Here is a 19741-nt window from a genome sequence, read left to right on the forward strand (position 1 = left end):
CCGCCATTACGGGTGTGTCTAATTTTCCGTACATTTGCACCTAGCGCCTTGAGTTCCGGCTTTGTCCGCATGGCACGTAGAACCTCTTCGTATGAGTTACCGTTTGCTTCTATTACTATTTTCTGTCTGTCTGTCTGTCTGTCTGTCTGTCTGTCTGTCTGTCTGTCTGTCTGTCTGTCTGTCTGTCTGTCTGTCTGTCTGTCTGTCTGTCTGTCTGTCTGTCTGTCTGTCTGTCTGTCTGTCTGTCTGTCTGTCTGTCTGTCTGTCTGTCTGTCTGTCTGTCTGTCTGTCTGTCTGTCTGTCTGTCTGTCTGTCTGTCTGTCTGTCTGTCTGTCTGTCTGTCTGTCTGTCTGTCTGTCTGTCTGTCTGTCTGTCTGTCTGTCTGTCTGTCTGTCTGTCTGTCTGTCTGTCTGTCTGTCTGTCTGTCTGTCTGTCTGTCTGTCTGTCTGTCTGTCTGTCTGTCTGTCTGTCTGTCTGTCTGTCTGTCTGTCTGTCTGTCTGTCTGTCTGTCTGTCTGTCTGTCTGTCTGTCTGTCTGTCTGTCTGTCTGTCTGTCTGTCTGTCTGTCTGTCTGTCTGTCTGTCTGTCTGTCTGTCTGTCTGTCTGTCTGTCTGTCTGTCTGTCTGTCTGTCTGTCTGTCTGTCTGTCTGTCTGTCTGTCTGTCTGTCTGTCTGTCTGTCTGTCTGTCTGTCTGTCTGTCTGTCTGTCTGTCTGTCTGTCTGTCTGTCTGTCTGTCTGTCTGTCTGTCTGTCTGTCTGTCTGTCTGTCTGTCTGTCTGTCTGTCTGTCTGTCTGTCTGTCTGTCTGTCTGTCTGTCTGTCTGTCTGTCTGTCTGTCTGTCTGTCTGTCTGTCTGTCTGTCTGTCTGTCTGTCTGTCTGTCTGTCTGTCTGTCTGTCTGTCTGTCTGTCTGTCTGTCTGTCTGTCTGTCTGTCTGTCTGTCTGTCTGTCTGTCTGTCTGTCTGTCTGTCTGTCTGTCTGTCTGTCTGTCTGTCTGTCTGTCTGTCTGTCTGTCTGTCTGTCTGTCTGTCTGTCTGTCTGTCTGTCTGTCTGTCTGTCTGTCTGTCTGTCTGTCTGTCTGTCTGTCTGTCTGTCTGTCTGTCTGTCTGTCTGTCTGTCTGTCTGTCTGTCTGTCTGTCTGTCTGTCTGTCTGTCTGTCTGTCTGTCTGTCTGTCTGTCTGTCTGTCTGTCTGTCTGTCTGTCTGTCTGTCTGTCTGTCTGTCTGTCTGTCTGTCTGTCTGTCTGTCTGTCTGTCTGTCTGTCTGTCTGTCTGTCTGTCTGTCTGTCTGTCTGTCTGTCTGTCTGTCTGTCTGTCTGTCTGTCTGTCTGTCTGTCTGTCTGTCTGTCTGTCTGTCTGTCTGTCTGTCTGTCTGTCTGTCTGTCTGTCTGTCTGTCTGTCTGTCTGTCTGTCTGTCTGTCTGTCTGTCTGTCTGTCTGTCTGTCTGTCTGTCTGTCTGTCTGTCTGTCTGTCTGTCTGTCTGTCTGTCTGTCTGTCTGTCTGTCTGTCTGTCTGTCTGTCTGTCTGTCTGTCTGTCTGTCTGTCTGTCTGTCTGTCTGTCTGTCTGTCTGTCTGTCTGTCTGTCTGTCTGTCTGTCTGTCTGTCTGTCTGTCTGTCTGTCTGTCTGTCTGTCTGTCTGTCTGTCTGTCTGTCTGTCTGTCTGTCTGTCTGTCTGTCTGTCTGTCTGTCTGTCTGTCTGTCTGTCTGTCTGTCTGTCTGTCTGTCTGTCTGTCTGTCTGTCTGTCTGTCTGTCTGTCTGTCTGTCTGTCTGTCTGTCTGTCTGTCTGTCTGTCTGTCTGTCTGTCTGTCTGTCTGTCTGTCTGTCTGTCTGTCTGTCTGTCTGTCTGTCTGTCTGTCTGTCTGTCTGTCTGTCTGTCTGTCTGTCTGTCTGTCTGTCTGTCTGTCTGTCTGTCTGTCTGTCTGTCTGTCTGTCTGTCTGTCTGTCTGTCTGTCTGTCTGTCTGTCTGTCTGTCTGTCTGTCTGTCTGTCTGTCTGTCTGTCTGTCTGTCTGTCTGTCTGTCTGTCTGTCTGTCTGTCTGTCTGTCTGTCTGTCTGTCTGTCTGTCTGTCTGTCTGTCTGTCTGTCTGTCTGTCTGTCTGTCTGTCTGTCTGTCTGTCTGTCTGTCTGTCTGTCTGTCTGTCTGTCTGTCTGTCTGTCTGTCTGTCTGTCTGTCTGTCTGTCTGTCTGTCTGTCTGTCTGTCTGTCTGTCTGTCTGTCTGTCTGTCTGTCTGTCTGTCTGTCTGTCTGTCTGTCTGTCTGTCTGTCTGTCTGTCTGTCTGTCTGTCTGTCTGTCTGTCTGTCTGTCTGTCTGTCTGTCTGTCTGTCTGTCTGTCTGTCTGTCTGTCTGTCTGTCTGTCTGTCTGTCTGTCTGTCTGTCTGTCTGTCTGTCTGTCTGTCTGTCTGTCTGTCTGTCTGTCTGTCTGTCTGTCTGTCTGTCTGTCTGTCTGTCTGTCTGTCTGTCTGTCTGTCTGTCTGTCTGTCTGTCTGTCTGTCTGTCTGTCTGTCTGTCTGTCTGTCTGTCTGTCTGTCTGTCTGTCTGTCTGTCTGTCTGTCTGTCTGTCTGTCTGTCTGTCTGTCTGTCTGTCTGTCTGTCTGTCTGTCTGTCTGTCTGTCTGTCTGTCTGTCTGTCTGTCTGTCTGTCTGTCTGTCTGTCTGTCTGTCTGTCAAGAAATGGTGACAATTTATCCTCAAATTATGGAGAACAGAGAGTAGGCTGAAAATAGAGGCAGGTCTAAGAAACCGATTCCATACCTTCCGACGAAAATATTCTTGGAAACTAAAACTGAATAAAACATAGCAATCGATTACTAAATCAGAATCAGTTACACCACCTCTTACTGCTTGGAGTTGTTCCAATTCTCCACTATGCATAGGTAACATTCGTAAATTCATGAATAAGCATCCGTTCTCCTTTTCCCGCTCTCATGGGTATATCCCAGAAAAAACAAAACGAACTATTTTATTTCCACGAATTAATTCGCTGGGGGTGTGGTAACTTCTAGAATCTGGAATCCGTTTGGTAGCTGCTCAGTTTTGCGGTGCTCCCTCTTTCGTAAGTAGCCAGCAGCACTAGCAGCAGCAGCAATCAAGCTGGACTATTGCTTGGATGGCGTCGTCGATAGGCAGCTGATATATAACCTCTCAAACCACCACAAGAGCGCACGGTTTCTTTGCCCACACTTCAGTTACATTTCGGAGCTGCGGACGGTCGGTTGGATGGTCATCTGTCGGTTTTCGCACGCGATTCGGACGTGCCTTTTGGGTTACATTTACAAAGCCGGTGTCGAACGCAAAAAAGAGAGAGAGTTTACTAGTATTTATTGCGTAGTTTCCCTTCTGTCGTCATAGTCGTTGAAAAAGAAGGAAGCAAGGATCGTCAGCCGAACGACAGTCACGTGTCTTCATTGTTGGGAAAGATTTGTGCGTCTTGCCTGCTATCATACGGTTTGTGTTAGAATCAATTCTCAGTGAGGAAACGAATCCGTGTGGATGAGTACCGAAATTCCGATCGAGCAGCAGTTGCAAAACGGCGGAAAGCAGGTGACCTTCGGCGTGGTGCAGATTTGACCGCCCACCGGTGGAGGCATGAAGAGCTCCAAAAAGTACATCATCGGGGCGTCGGCTCTGCTCATCATTCTGGTCGGCTGTGGACTGGCAGTTGGCAGGTACGATCGTTACAGCTGGCACTGGCACCGGACAGGTTCCGTACGGTTCCGCAACAATCGAGTCGTTGGTAAATTAGTCTTATAAACGAAGAAATGGAATAATCGGTGAATTAGATGTATGCCCTTGGTACTGTGAACGGCGCAGGTTACGGTGGATTGCTGCGAACGTGAGCTGAATGCAGAAAACGAATAAATCAATTCAATTGCGCCGATGTAAATTGGCCGCAATCAGAAAGAAGCAAGACAGCCAGCCAAGGTTCTTTACTGACCAGCTGCATCCGCGATTCTAGGAAGTTATTGCACAGGTTTATTTGCATTCGCGGATAAAATACTACAGACAAATTAGGTCACTACCTAGTGGGGAGAACATAGTATCTTGTTTGAATTGAGACGACAATAGATTATGCTGTTGTTGACACTCTTTGCAAATTCACCGTTGTTTTCTAGTTGTTACCCTCGGTACAAATTGTCTGTCAATTTTGTGTCTGTCCGATGCCGTCCGGATAAGTTTTACTGGGTAAAGACAGATAAACTTAGATGGGTGTGGAAACAAAATAAGTTTGTTAGCACTGATGAAAATGTAGGTTGACTCGTTAAGGCCGGAGTAAGTACGACTATAGGAGTTTGAAAATGAGGTTAATCGGCAGGGTTTATTGCTATTTCCCGTCCCGTAAGGAAATCCACTTCAGTTTTCATCATTTCTTGGATGGATTTAACGTACAATCCAAAAGTTCTTATGCTTTGACTCAAACACACACTCCTTTTGATCCGTGCACTTTAATTTCACTAAAAAACGATTACTATAACCATTGTTTTGAAATTACTAAACTGACTTTATTTCTTAAATTTATCGTACAGTTCAAATTTATCGTACAGTTGATGGCTTTTTACATTTGCATTTTACCTACATTTACAATTTTACTTCATCCGGAACAAAAATCACAATGTTTATGAAATTAGCGCGCCCGTATTTGTGTAAGACGGCACGACAAATGTCATTGTGCAAAAATTTCTGCTGGTCATGCAAGTTTTCCCGGCTGCAAAATAGTGACAATGTGTTGCGTGAGTTATTTTCATTGATTTTTATGAATGACGGAAACGCTTAGTTGACATTCTTTGTTGCAAGGAAATTTGACTGCTTAGAATTCTTTAATGAAAAAAGCATTTAAATAGATCTCAGCTCACTTTTATTGATCGAACATAATAGAACTAAATATTTTTTAGAATTAGTTAAGTTTTTAAAACTTTTGCCGCGATAAATTACCAAAGTGTGATTGTTTATGGCATGCACACTATCTTGGTTTAATAATCAATGTTTGTGAGCTAATTGAACTTGGAGTTTGATGTTTTGCGGAACTAAGGGGTAGGGGGGCGTTTAAACCCGTTGTGCTCCGAATTGTGCCACTGAGAAAAATAAACACGGCGTTACCAACCGAACTAACACGTGGATTTTCAATGTGCAATGTTGTTAATTGAGTGGGTCAGAAGGAAAGGGGTGTAAGTGACAAAAAGTAAATTTCGAGAAAATCGGATCCAAAGTTAACATCATCTAGAAAATTCATCTGGTTATATAATACAAAACTAATGGCTATGGTTGTGTTAACTTCACTTTATTAATTTCTGTTGAGGACATTTTATGAGACGTTTTTGAAAATGTTTTTTGCACTTACACCCCTTTCCTTCTAAGTTATGCACTTGTATCCCTTTCATTCCAAGCGATTATAAGGAATTACTACTTGGAGTAAAAAGGGTGCAAGTGCATATCTTGGAATCATATTACCATCATCTTCATTGAAAGGTAGGTTAGCGGGCAGGCAGTAGTTGTTCAGGATTTTCTCGCTACGTGGCGCTAGTGCATACGTAATATTTTTGTATAGGCTGTATCTTACGCTACTGACTATTTAGCAAATTGCAGTCTTCGGGAAGCTTGTTCAAATGGCTGTCATCTCGGAGATGGCACTGAAAATAGTTCAGAATATTCTCAATGTACGGCGCTAGTGTATATGCGGCCTCGTTTTATTTGCTACTAGCTGACCCGACAAACTTCGTATTGCCACAAATTAACCTATGTTGTACATAAATCATGAATCACGGATGATCTTTGTCACAATCTCGAGCTTCGCAAGTTTCTGAGGAGTTCAACCTTAGATGATTCATTTTGGTAGTTACGTAACTATGAAAGCATCCCAGGTAACCAATAAGCATCACCAATGCTATTCAAATATAGGCCAATAAGCATTTAAGTCGCCTCAAATGCTACTTAAATGCTATTTTGGCAAAATATACAGCTACTTTACTGATAACCTTCTTATAGTGCTGACAATGCTAATTTACAGCTAATTACCGACACGAAGAATTTGAATACAATTTTGGATGCCAATTTACAACACCTATGCAGTCAAAAAGCTAACATACAATAACGTGCAGTATAAAATGCCAGATACGCTGATTTGCTGCTTACGTTAAGGCTTATTAGTTACCTGGAATGGGTAGTTTAATATACAAATTTGCAATTTTTCCTCACAGTAAAGTAGAAAACAACTCCCCTGTCCCCTCATTGTATAGCCCGAAAGCGGATAGTAATATTCGCCATGATTGTACTACATTACGCCGAATATCATTTTGCGAAAAACCTTAAGCGGAATGTACCATTTCACGGAAAACTTTTTTGTGGAATGTACCATTTCGTGATCATCTCCTTACTCGCTGTCGCTCGTTCCAGGAAACCCAGGTAGACCTAGGAAAATAAATAAACCTAGACAGTAGTGATTTCTGCGGAGAGTTGCCTCCACACAGTGGGCTGCGCTTCCGACGGCGGGTCGCCGGCAGCACTCGCGGCCGTCTCGTCTTGAATGATCTAGTGTTACTATAGGTAGCTTTTGTGGTCTTGTTATGGACTAATGTTTTATGGAAGAGTCTCGAATTTCTCGAGTTCGATTAGATTTTCGAGTTTCGCAAAAATTTCTGTTTTATTTGTATGAGAGTCCATGTCCCCCCACCACAGGGGTGAGAGGTCCCTAACTATCATAAAATAAATTCAAGACTCAAAAATCTCCTACATGCTAAATTTGGTTCCATTGGCTTGATTAGTACTTAAATTATAAGGAAATTTGTATTTCATTGGTATGGGAGCCCTCCCCCCCCGCCTTTTAAAAGGGGAAGGGGTCGTAATACACCACAGAAAAAATCCTACCATCTAAAACTCCCACATGCTAAATTTGGTTCCATTGGCTTGATTAGTACTCAAATTATAAGGAAATTTGTATTTCATTGGTATGGGAGCCCCCCCCCCCTCCTCTTAAAAGGAGAAGGGGTCGTAATACACCACAGAAAAAATCCTGTCATCTAAAACTCCCACATGCCAAATTTGGTTCCATTTGCTTGATTAGTACTCAAATTATAAGGAAATTTGTATGTCATTTGTATGGGATCCCCCCTCTTAAAAGACAAAGGGGTCGTAATTCACCATAGAAAAAATTTCTGCCTTCTAAAACTCCCACGTGCCAAATTTGGTTCCATTTGCTTGATTAGTTCTCGAGATAAGAGGAAAGTTGTATTTCGTTTGTATGGCAGCCCCCCCCCCATCCTAAAAAGGTAAGAAGTCCTAATTCATCATGGAAAAAATGGTTGCCCCCAAAAACACCCATATGCCAAATTTGGTTCCATTTGCTTGATTAGTTTTCGAATTATGAGGAAATTTGTATTTCATTTGTATGGAAGGTCACCCTCTTAAAGCAGAGATGAGTCATAACTCGCTTTCTAAAGAGGAGAGGGGTCCAAACACCCACATGGTTCCATTTGCTTGATTAGTTCTCGAATTATGAGGAAATTTGTATTTCATTTGTGTAGAAGCCCCCCATCTTAAAGTGGGGAGGGGTCCTAATTCGCCATAGAAAATATTTTTGCCTCCAAAAACCTCCACATGCCAAATTTGGTTCTATTTGCTTGATTAGTTCTCGAGTTAAGAGGAAATTTGTATTCCGTTTGTATAGGAGCCCCCCCTCCTAAAGTGGGGAGGGGTCCTAATTCACCATAGAATGTTTTATTGCCCTCGAAAACCTTCACATGCCAAATTTGGTTCAGTTTGCTTGATTAGTTCTCGAGTTATGAGGAAATTTGTATGGAAGCCCCCCCCCCTCTTAAAGGAGAGAGGAGTTATAATTCCCCTTATAAAGAGGGGAGGGGTCTCAATTTACCATAAAATAAATTCTTGTCACCAAAAACAGCCACATGCCAAATTTTGTTCTATTTGCTTGATTAGTACTCGAGTTATGCAGAAATTTGTGTTTCAATTGTATGGGAGCCCCCCCCCCCCCTCTTAGTGGGGGGAGGGGTCACTAACCATCACTAAAACCTTTCCTGGCCCCAAAAACCTCTACATGCAAATTTTCATGCCGATTGGTTCAGTAGTTTTCGATTCTATAAGGAACATAGGGACAGACAGACAGACAGACAGATAGACAGACAGACAGAAATCCTTTTTTATATGTATAGATAGTTCATAATCCGTGCAATCTAAGATATTATTTTCTTAGGGAATGTTGTTTGAGTAATAGCACCCTTGCCTAACCGGCGGCGCTAATTTAGGTGGAAATTGTTGTAGTTGCCATCCCAAGTAACAATTTGGGTTTTTGTTACACTCTTATGCTGGCATTTAAGACCAAAATTGGTCATTAAAGCTGCCATAAGAGTATAATAAAACTAACATAGTTGCTTGGGATAACTCATGATCTTTGTAATCTTAGAAATTGCCTTTTTTCCGAAACGGAAACGTTGTTAGACGTCGATTTTTCTAGAATTTACACTGTATGTAACCCCTAAAACGATGTATTCTTTGATTAAAGAAACCTCTTTGTTTATTTTTCTCCCCCTCCCCTTCAGTGGTCCCACATCGGAAGGAGGAAAACCTCATAAGATATTTGTAATGGCGTAACTTGAGAACGACTGAGCCTAAAAAAAAGTTTATATGATATAATTTGTTCAACATTATGCGTAGAATTTGATCTAGTTTTGGTTTTACAAAAAAAGTAAAATTTGGATATTTTTGAAAAATTTGACAGTCGTAAAACAGATGAAACTTGAAAACAAAAAGAGAGAGTAAGAAAGTAAAAAGAGAAAAGATGAAATACGGGGAAAAGGGGGAGAAAAAACAAAAAAGCGAATGAAATACATGAGAAAAAATAAGACTTGAAAAACGAAGAAATGTAATAGGAAATAAAGAAAATCGGAACAAGAAAACAGGAAGCACCTGACAGAAAAGAAGAAAACGAGACAAAAAACAGAATAAAGGAGAATAACAAAAAACAGAGCAGACAGAAGAAGGAGGAAAAGCAGAACATGATAAGAAATAAAACGGGACAGATGAAAACGAGAAAGCTTTCGCGAAAAAAGGCGAAACCGGGTCCAAAAATAAAAGAAAAACCCGAATTAATCCACCTAGTGGCGTGATCTAGCCTTTCTACTGCCACAATAATCATTATTTAATTTGTCAGGAACATCTATAATTAACTTCACTTTATTTTTAAATATCCGTTCCGTATTCCTCAAAAACTTTATTTGCCATTAAAATTCACAACCTATTGCGTACAATAATTATATTTTCTTTCCTTGGGTGCAGAAATACTTGTAAGCGTCACTTATGTTACTTGATGAACACGTTATTTAGTTTTATAATATTTACGCGATTTATAGAAACATAATGTAAACACAAAAAATAATTTTTGCGGACTTGAATGAATACATATAGAAAATTAGAAATTAACCCTCTAACGGGTCAACGGCCTTAACTTTCGGGCTTCAGAGCCACATATGAAACTTGTTTTGAATTGACAATATGAAATATGTGTTCATAGCAGATATTTTGATATTAATACCATGCGTTCAAAAGTTAGCATCTTTGAAAAACAAGAGTTCAGAAAAATTATTATTATATTTCGTTTTTGAAGAAAAAGGATACCTACAACAAAATGATTGATTGCTTGGCTTCAATTTTGCAATTTATCTGAATTAGAAAAAATAACTGAATAGAGCATTAGATATGAAAAAGAGAAATGGAACGGTTGCTTAGCTGGCACTCCTTCAGATAATTATTTTTGCATGAAAATCAAAACTTAAGCTTCTTTTGAATGTACTTTCATGAAAAGATAGTCATTAGCTTGATCGCATCGTTTTTACAATGTTTCCCGTTAGAGGATTAGGAAAACAAGATGAGGTCGAATAGTGCGAAAGCTGCGCCATAAACATGCTTGAGAATGGGAAATATGATTGATATGATTTCCAGTGCTTGTCAATTCAATTTATTTATTAAAATGTGGTACATGACATAAGATTTCTGTCTTTTAAAATGTCACTACCGAAAAGAAATCGTACAAAATTAGTTTTCCTCTTATTTTTCATATAAAATTTCTAAGCTCTAGTGTCTATTGATTGGAAAGAGCATCTATTGATGCGCAAAAGTTGTTTGAAATTTATATAAGTTTATTTGGAAAAATCAACTCACTAGTATTTTTAATCGTATACACCACTATACCTATATGCTTAAATTAACTGCTTTTTTTCGCTTTTTGCTTTTGCTGTACAATTGTGAGTGTGAGTAGCAGCAAGTGAAGAAAATGACAATTGTAATCTGAAATCAAAGAAAAGAAAAAAATGAATCCCACTATTTAATGTATGTATGTATGTATGTATGTATGTATGTATGTATGTATGTATGTATGTATGTATGTATGTATGTATGTATGTATGTATGTATGTATGTATGTATGTATGTATGTATGTATGTATGTATGTATGTATGTATGTATGTATGTATGTATGTATGTATGTATGTGTGTATGTATGTATGTATGTGTGTATGTATGTATGTTAGTGTATATGTATGTATGTTAGTGTATATGTATGTATGTTAGTGTGTATGTATGTGAACAATTTGCAATTTTTAAATTTGCATTGAAATTCAAGGAAAGTGAGAAACATGTCAATTATTTAAAGTTTTTGAAGCCTCTTAGTGGAATACGAACTCTGAAATTTAAGAAAAGAAAAAACTTTTACCGACTAAATTCCACTATTTAATATTTATTTGCAACAGATACGTAGTTCGCCTACGACGTGCAGGCTTCATCAGTGTCTTATTTCAAAGCGTATACGTATCTGTCGCGACAAACAATTTAAACAATTTATACAAAAGTCCGATCAGTATGAAATTCAATAGCGACCTATGGGACACCTAGACCGTTCATTTGACACTAAGAACATTAAAATCGGTCCAGCCATCTCCGAGAAAAGTGAGTGAGTTTGAAAGCGTTACACACACACACACACACACACACACACACACACACACACACACACACACACACACACACACACACACACACACACACACACACACACACACACACACACACACACACACACACACACACACACACACACACACACACACACACACACACACACACACACACACACACACACACACACACACACACACACAAACACACATACACACACACATACACACACACACATACATACACACAAACAGAAAATGCTCAGTTTTCGAAACTGAGTTGAATGGTATATTACATTCGGCCCGCAGGACTTTTTTTCCATTTCCGGTTTTCCGAGTGATTTCTATACCTTTATACTATATATTTATATAGTAGAAAGGCAAAAAGTCGAAATGGTACAGAAATTGACTAAAAACGAGATAGAGACTCAGGAATTGAAAAAAAGCAGAATTGAAAATAAGAAGAAATGGGTCGGGAAACGTAGAAAATCATAACAAAGAAACAAGATACAAGGGATATAAAAATAGAAAAACCCGAATTAATCCACCTAGCGGCGTGACCTAGCCTTTCTACTGCCACAATAATCTTTATAAAATTTCTCAGGAACTTAATTGTAGATGTATCGATGTTATATTAGACTATATTTTTAAATATCCGTTCCTTATTCCTCAAAATCCTTATTTGCCAGTAAAATTCACAACGTATTGTGTAGAATAATTATATTTTCTTTCCTTGGGTGCGTAAATATGTAAGCGTCATTTATGTTACTTGATGAACACCTTATTTAGTTTTATAATATTTATAGAAAAATAATGTATACACAAAAGATAATTTTTACAGACTTGAATGAATATGTATAGAAAATTAGAAATTAACCCTCTAACGGGTCTACAGATGGCCTTAACTTTCGGGCTTCAGAGCCACATACGAAACTTGTTTTGAATTGACAATATGAAGTATTTGTTCATAGCAGATTTTTTGATATTTTGATATTAATACCATGCATTCAAAAGTTAGCATCTTTGAAAAACAAGAGTTCAGAAAAATTATTATTATATTTCGCTTTTGAAGAAAAAGGATATCTACAACAAAATGATTAATCTCAAAATTTTACTATTGGTTTGCTTGGCTTCAATTTTGCAATATATCTGAATTAGAAAAAAATTACTGAATAGAGCATTAGATATGAAAACGAGAAATGGAACTATTTCTTAGCTAGCGCTCCTTCAGATAATTATTTTTGCATGAAAATCAAAACTTAAGCTTCTTTTGAATGTACTTTCATGAAAAGATAGTCATTAGCTTGATCGCATCGTTTTTACAATGTTAGAGGGTTAGGAAAACAAGATGAGGTCGAAAAATAGTGCCAAAGCTGCGCCATAAACATGCTTGAGAATGGGAAATACGATCGATATGATTCCCAGTGCTTGTCTTTTTTTGATTTATTTATTAAAACATGATACATGACGATAGAATTTTTGTAAGATTTGTTTTCGTTAGTGATATTTTAAAGGACAGATGTCTTATGTCCTTTAAAATATCACTAACGAAAACAAATCTTACAAAAATTCTATCGTGCAACGTTTACTTCCTATTTTTCATATAACATTTCTAAGCTCTGGGAATGGGAAATACTATTGATTGAAAAGAGCATCTATTGATGCGCAGAATTTGTTTGGAATTTGTACAAATTTATTTGGAAAAATCAACTCACTAGTAATTTTGATTCTATACACCACTATACCTACATGCTTAAATAAACTGCTTTTCTTCGCTTTTTGCTTTTCTTGTACAATTGTGAGTAACAGTAAGTGAAGAAAATGACAATTGAAATCTGAATTCAAAGAAAAGAAAAACTTTTCGATTGAATCCCACTATTTAATATTTATTTGCAACAGATACGTAGATCCCCTACGACGTGCAGGCTTCATCAGTGTCTTATTTCAAAGCGTATACGTATCTGTCGCGAATAAATATTAAATAGTGGAATTTAGTCGGAAAAAATTTTTCCTTTCTTTAATTTCAGAGTTCGTATTCCACTAAGAGGCTTCAAAAACTTCAGACAATTGACATGTTTCTCACTTTTCTTGAATTTCATTGCAAATTTTAAAATTGCAAATTGTCATCACATACATACATACATACACACATACATACATACATACATACATACATACATACATACATACATGCATACATACATACATACATACATACATACATACATACATACATACATACATACATACATACATACATACATACATACATACATACATACATACATACATGCATACATACATACATACATACATACATACATACATACATACATACATACATACATACATACATACATACATACATACATACATACATACATACATACATACATACATACATACACACATACATCACACACATCTCATACATTGAATACAATCAACATTTGATTGACATGTTTTGATTTCACACGTTTTAACGGTTTAATATACGGTGCTTAAGGGTTAAAGTTTGAATAACTTTTGAATGAAGCGTTCGATTTTAAATAACTCGGTTTCGTTTGATAGATCTCAGCAGTAATTTTCAAATAATCATAAAATGTGTGATGTTTTTCATTAAATTAATGCTTATATGTTACATAAATATGTTTTAAATACTATTTTTTCACATTTCTTTATGTAACTTTCAAACTACAAGTCCAATCGTCATGAAATTTGGAAGTTAAGGGTTTGCAAGGCTCCACTTTCATATGCAATCAATTTTGTTCAAATCGGTTAAGAGACCTATGAGATAATGAAGTCCCATATTTTTCGTATTTTTATACATAACTTTTGAACTAAAAGTCCGATCAGTATGAAATTCAATAGCGACCAATGGGACACCTAGACCTTTCATTTGACACTAAGAACATTAAAATCGGTCCAGCCATCTCCGAGAAAAGTGAGTGAGATTAAAAGCGTCACATACACACACACACACACACATACACACACACACACACACACACACACACACACACACACACACACACACACACACACACACACACACACACACACACACACACACACACACACACACACACACACACACACACACACACACATACATACACACACACAGAAAATGCTCAGTTTTCGAAACTGAGTCGAATGGTATGTAACATTCGGCCCGCAGGACCTTCTTTCCATTGCCGGTTTTCCAAGTGATTTCTATACCTTTATACTATATATATATATATATCGAATGATTGGGATTTTTGGCCGTTCATGGCCGAAAAATACTAGTGAATTTATACTATATATTTATATAGTAGAAAGGCAAAACGAAAATGAAAGAGGAAAACCAACAAAGTGAGAGCAAAAACCGAAAAATCGGCACAGAAAAGAAGAACGGAAATGGGAAAGAAAAACAACTGAACAGAAAAGAGGTAAACCGTGTGAAAGTATCAGATGAAAAATGTCAGTTCTATACCTATAAAAATGGATTTCTGTCTGTCTGCTGGGATGTTCCTTATAGAATCGAAAACTACTGAACCGATCGGCGTGAGAATTTTACATGTGGGTGTTTTTGGAGACAAGAATTTTTTCTATGGTGAATTGAAACCTCTCCCCACTTTAGGAGGGGCGGCTCCTATACAAAAGAAATACAAATTTCCTCATAACTCGAAAACTAATTATTCAAATGAAACCATATTTGGCATGTGGGTGTTTTTGGAGGCATAAATTTTTTCTATGATGAATTGAGACCCCTTACCTTTTAAGGAGGAGCCCCCATACAATACAAATGAAATACAAATTTCCTCATAACTCGAGAACTAATCAATCAAATGGAACAAAATTTGGCATGTGGGTGTTTTTGGAGAGAAGAATTTTTTCTATGGTGAATTGAAACCTCTCCCCTCTTAAGGAGGGGGAGCTCCTATACAAATGAAATACAAATTTCCTCATAACTCGAGAAGTAATCAAGCAAATGGAACCAAATTTGGCATATGGGGGGTTTTGGAGGCAGAATTTTTTTAATGATGGTTTGAGACCCCTCAGCCCTGTGGTAGGGGCACAGACTAACAGACGCAACACTTCGAACAAATTTTCTAACAAAACATCGTTTTAATGATACCCCTAAAACTTGGAGAAACACTAGCATCACCTGGTGCCGTTTCGCGCTACGCAGAGCAGCTCGCTATAAATTTAGCAATGCTATAAATTTAGTTGTATATTATCTGACAACAGCGCTAGCGCAAGCGAGCGGCGTTCCCGCGCAGCGACTGTTGTTTGAGTCTTGGCTTAAGTGAACATTTGAAATGATCGTTTTTATTGGCGATGGAATGAGGCTTCAGTGTTACGTCTGTTAGTCTGTGGTAGGGGGATAAGGACTCTCATACAAATAAAACAGAAATTTTTGCGTACCGTCAAACGGGGTAACTTGCTACAGCGGGGTAACATGCAACAACACAATATCGGTCTAATTTATTTTATTTTTTGAATTGTTACTTCAAACTTCAATCTATATCAGTCACCGAATCTTGTTGATAACAGATCAAAGAAGCCTAGATTCTGTTATTTTAACTTTCTGCTGTTTTGGTGATTTTTAAAAAATCTTACAACATGGTGTCAAATTCATTGACATTTTTTCGTCTGTAAAATGTTTGTTTCGCCCACAAGCACTTCAAATAAGAGAAGCCTAACATACATTTTTTATAGCAAAGTAAGGCCATTGCAAATCATATTTAAAGTTTTTATAACCCCCCCCCCCCCCTTGGAAATTGGCTTGAAAAATCGGGGGGCAAAAAAATAATTTGTTGGATATGAGTCAAATTTCTTTTTATATAATCAATTGTCTGTGGGCTCTACAGTCTGAAAAACTTGAAAAATGAGTCTCCGAGTTGAATTAAGGCTTCTAGCATGAACCAGAAATGGAAATTCGAGCAATGGAATTTCCGAAAATCGTCCAAAAAAATTTTCCTTCATTTTTGTCTTTTTTCGTATATTTTTGCATAGAAAATAATAACGTATATATTATAAGCAAGAATAGATTCGGTTTTCACGTTTAAACCTTAAATAAAAATTCTTAAAATCCATGTTTTTTTTGCTCTATTAAAAAAATTACTTTGTTTTTTTTCGCCCCCCCCCCCCCCTTCAGTGGTCGAACACCGGAAGGACAAAAACTTTATAAAATATTTGTAATGGCCTAAATAAAAAGGAAACAAAATAATTGATTTATGATAACTAGTTTTGTTTATCCTGCTTGTTACCACATTATTCGTAAAACAAGTACTTAAAGGGGGTAACTTGCAACAGCGGGTAGATATAAAAAGCTGTGTTCCGTTAACTTCACGAGGCAAGTTATCATTTAATTTTGCATCAAGCGATACTAAAAACACAGCTGAAGAATGTAAGATGCTTTCAGTAAGTCGGAAATATGCCAGTTTTTTCGGGTTATACTGAAAATGGCCATAGAAGAGGCCAAAAAGAAAATATCCTCACTGAGAGAAATCGTTCTGCAATATGATGTGTCTAGTTACGATAACTCGTAACGTCATTAACATTCATATATTTCGGAAACATGAGATCGATGAATTTTTACTCCCCCGCTCCCCTTTGTGAAGCAATTATTTATAGTAGATTTACGACGTGTAATGCGTTGGTACACAACTCCCGCTCGCCTAAGAGCGTTACGTAATATGTGAATGCTCCTTAAAGAAGGTGGCTCTATCGGTTCCAAACATGAAATATCAACTGCATGAATAACATAAAAACTTTTATTCTTAATTTCCACTTCGGGGCTCATAAATTATTTTCTCCAACGCTACGTGACATAGGACATTTATGCGTATATTCATAGCAAAAGCATTAAACATCGCAAGTCGGATTAAGATTTGCATATTGATTTTGTCGTATATAGATACTTATAAGATGAAATGCGTATAATTTTTTTTCATCACGTATATCGCCTCCAAAAAAGTCGGATATCCCAATTTTGCGCATTAAATACGACTTATTAGCTTGTATATCTGTACGTAAAGCTGACTTTTAACTTTCATATACATACAAAAATGCATTCATATACACTAATTAGATTTGGGAACCCCCGTTTCAAAAGTGTTTAACTTAGAGCACCAGTGGCGATAGCAAACCTTCAATCAGATGTTAGAGTGCTTGGAGTATTTTAAGCTTTAATTTCAAGTTCAGGTACTTTGCTGAATCCAGCTGTTATAAAAACACTTATTGTAATTGAACGTAAGCATTGAGCAAATATTTAGTAGCTGCTTTTAAAAATAGCAGACACTTCTCTGGCTTTCCCTGAAATGACCGCTTTTTACAAATTTTATTGCCCCTGTCTTAAAATCGACTGAAACTGTAGATAAAGACAATTGATGGCATATTTTAGGTTCGTTTCGTACGTAGTAATAATGCCGTTGCAAATTAATGTGGGTGCACCTGATAAGCGGTTGCACGCCATTCTAGTATATATAGCCAATTAACTCAACACGGTCTATCTTGAAGTAGTACAACATCATAAATTGAAGATTAGCGCCGTTAGTTGTCCGATATGAAATATGACAGACGTGCCATGATTTGATGAGTGCACTCAGAAAGACAATGTTCATTGTTGCTAGAACGTTAATTAATTTGAAATGACAGACCGGACATATTTCGAACATAATTATCGATTCATTGTTACACACTTTACAGAGCTTTGAATGGCGATGATGAATCTATGTACGATGAAACACCCAAATCTATGCAGCAAATCCTTTCGGATATACGCAGTTTGATGGAGGATAATGCCATTGCAGCTTACATAGTGCCCTCGGTGGATGCTCACAGTGTAGATATTTCTATCCCAAAATCTTTTGATGATCCGCTATACTAATCATCTGAATTATTTTTTCACAGAGTGAATACATCTCGGCGCACGATCGACGGTTGCAGTACGTTACTAACTTCACCGGCTCTGCCGGGACGGCCATCATCACCCTAACGGAAGCTGCACTGTGGACCGATTCACGCTACCATCTGCAGGCGGAAGGACAGCTGGATGCGGACTATTGGACGTTGATGAGGGAAGGACTGTCGGAGGTTCCCAGTCGGGACGACTGGTTGCAGCAGCATCTGCCTTCGGGGTCTCAAGTCGGAGTGGATCCGTTTCTGATAACGTCAACCGAATTCGATCGTCTGTCGAGGGTGCTGAGCTCCGGAGGCTTTCGGCTGGTAACACTGGAACGGAACCTAGTGGACAGTGTGTGGAACAATCGACCGGAGCAAACTAGCGAACCGTTGATACCTTTGGATATTAAGTTTTCTGGTAAGCTTTTCTGGAATTCAGTAAGCGAGTAAAGAGTTATTATTCTATTTTTTATTTTCAGGTAAACGAGCATCGGAGAAAATTACTGACCTTCGAGAAGAGCTGGAAAAGAACAAGGCTTCGGCAATCGTAATCAACAGTTTGGATGAAATCGCTTGTATGTACGATTTTTTTCTAAATAGCAAATCAGAGCTCACCAATCTAATGAATGTTTTCAACATCAGGGCTATTAAATCTACGCGGATCGGATATTCGGAATACTCCGGTATTTTTTGCCTATGTGATCGTGTCCGGCAGTCAGATTACACTGTTCACAAACCCAGATAGGATCATCGATACTATTCGTGATCACTTTCAGACGGAAGGCATCAGCGTGACGGTTCGGGAGTACGACGACGTTTTAGCTGGAATCAAAGAGCAAGTACAAGAGCACAATAAAATCATTATTGCCACTGCATGCAATCAGGCTTTTTATGCTCTAATTCCTGCCGATCAGAGAATTCAGCAGTACAGCATTGTGGCAACGAAACGTGCCGTAAAGAACGCCATCGAAGCCGAAGGAATGCGAAAAGCGCACATTCGCGATGGCGCTGCCGTTGTTCGTTACCTCCACTGGCTGGAAGAGAATGTCGATTCTGAAAACATTACCGAGCTATCTGGAGCGATGAAACTGCGCGAATTTCGTAGCGTACAAGAAAACTTTGTAGGACTGAGCTTTACGGCAATCAGTGCCTTCGGCACAAATGCAGCCATAGTGCACTATAGTCCTACGGAAGAGACGGACACTCTCATAACACGGGACAATATCTACCTCATCGACTCTGGTGGTCAGTATTGGGATGGAACTACCGACGTGACTCGGTCGGTGCACATGGGAGAGCCCACGGCTTTCCAGAAGGAGGCTTTTACTCGTGTCCTCAAGGGATTTCTCAGTCTCGGTTCGGCAGTATTTCCGCCGAAAACATCGGGAACATTTTTTGATGCAATGGCTCGGCGAGCCCTTTGGGATGTTGGTTTGGACTACGGTCATGGCACTGGTCATGGCATCGGATCATTCCTGGGTGTTCACGAATACCCACCCTCTCTGGTGTCCAGCACATCTTCGCCGGGCAACGTTGGACTCCTGGAAAATATGTTTTCTTCCAACGAACCCGGTTACTACGAAGCGAATCAGTTCGGAATTCGATTGGAGGACATTGTTCAGGTGGTGCCGGCTGATGTTGCCCACGATTTCGGCGGTCGAGGGGCGCTTACTTTCTACAGCAATACAGTGGTTCCGCTGCAAACCAAACTAATGGATACCACATTGATGAGCGACCATGAAATCGAGTTAGTGAATAAGTATCACGAACGAGTGATGAAGGAGGTTGGGCCTCTGCTGCTGGAACAGGAGGCTAATGATGCGTACATTTGGCTGGCTAAGCAAACGCAGGCAATCAAAAGGATGTAGATGTAAATAAAAGCTCGAGTGGGTGTAGA

At 39.2% G+C, this 19741-nt stretch overlaps 1 protein-coding gene across 1 annotated transcript; it reads left to right on the forward strand.

Annotated features, from left to right (window-relative positions):
* The first annotated feature begins 3579 nt into the window (after positions 1-3579).
* LOC128746095 (xaa-Pro aminopeptidase ApepP-like) lies at positions 3580-19712 on the forward strand. The gene is made up of 5 exons (XM_053843145.1): positions 3580-3659; positions 17650-17785; positions 17854-18262; positions 18324-18419; positions 18487-19712. The coding sequence occupies exons 1-5, from the start codon at positions 3580-3582 to the stop codon at positions 19710-19712; spliced, it is 1947 nt and encodes a 648-aa protein (XP_053699120.1).
* The last annotated feature ends 29 nt before the right edge of the window (positions 19713-19741 follow it).

Source organism: Sabethes cyaneus, chromosome 1 (assembly GCF_943734655.1).
Source record: "Sabethes cyaneus chromosome 1, idSabCyanKW18_F2, whole genome shotgun sequence".
Taxonomy (NCBI): Eukaryota; Metazoa; Arthropoda; class Insecta; order Diptera; family Culicidae; genus Sabethes; species Sabethes cyaneus.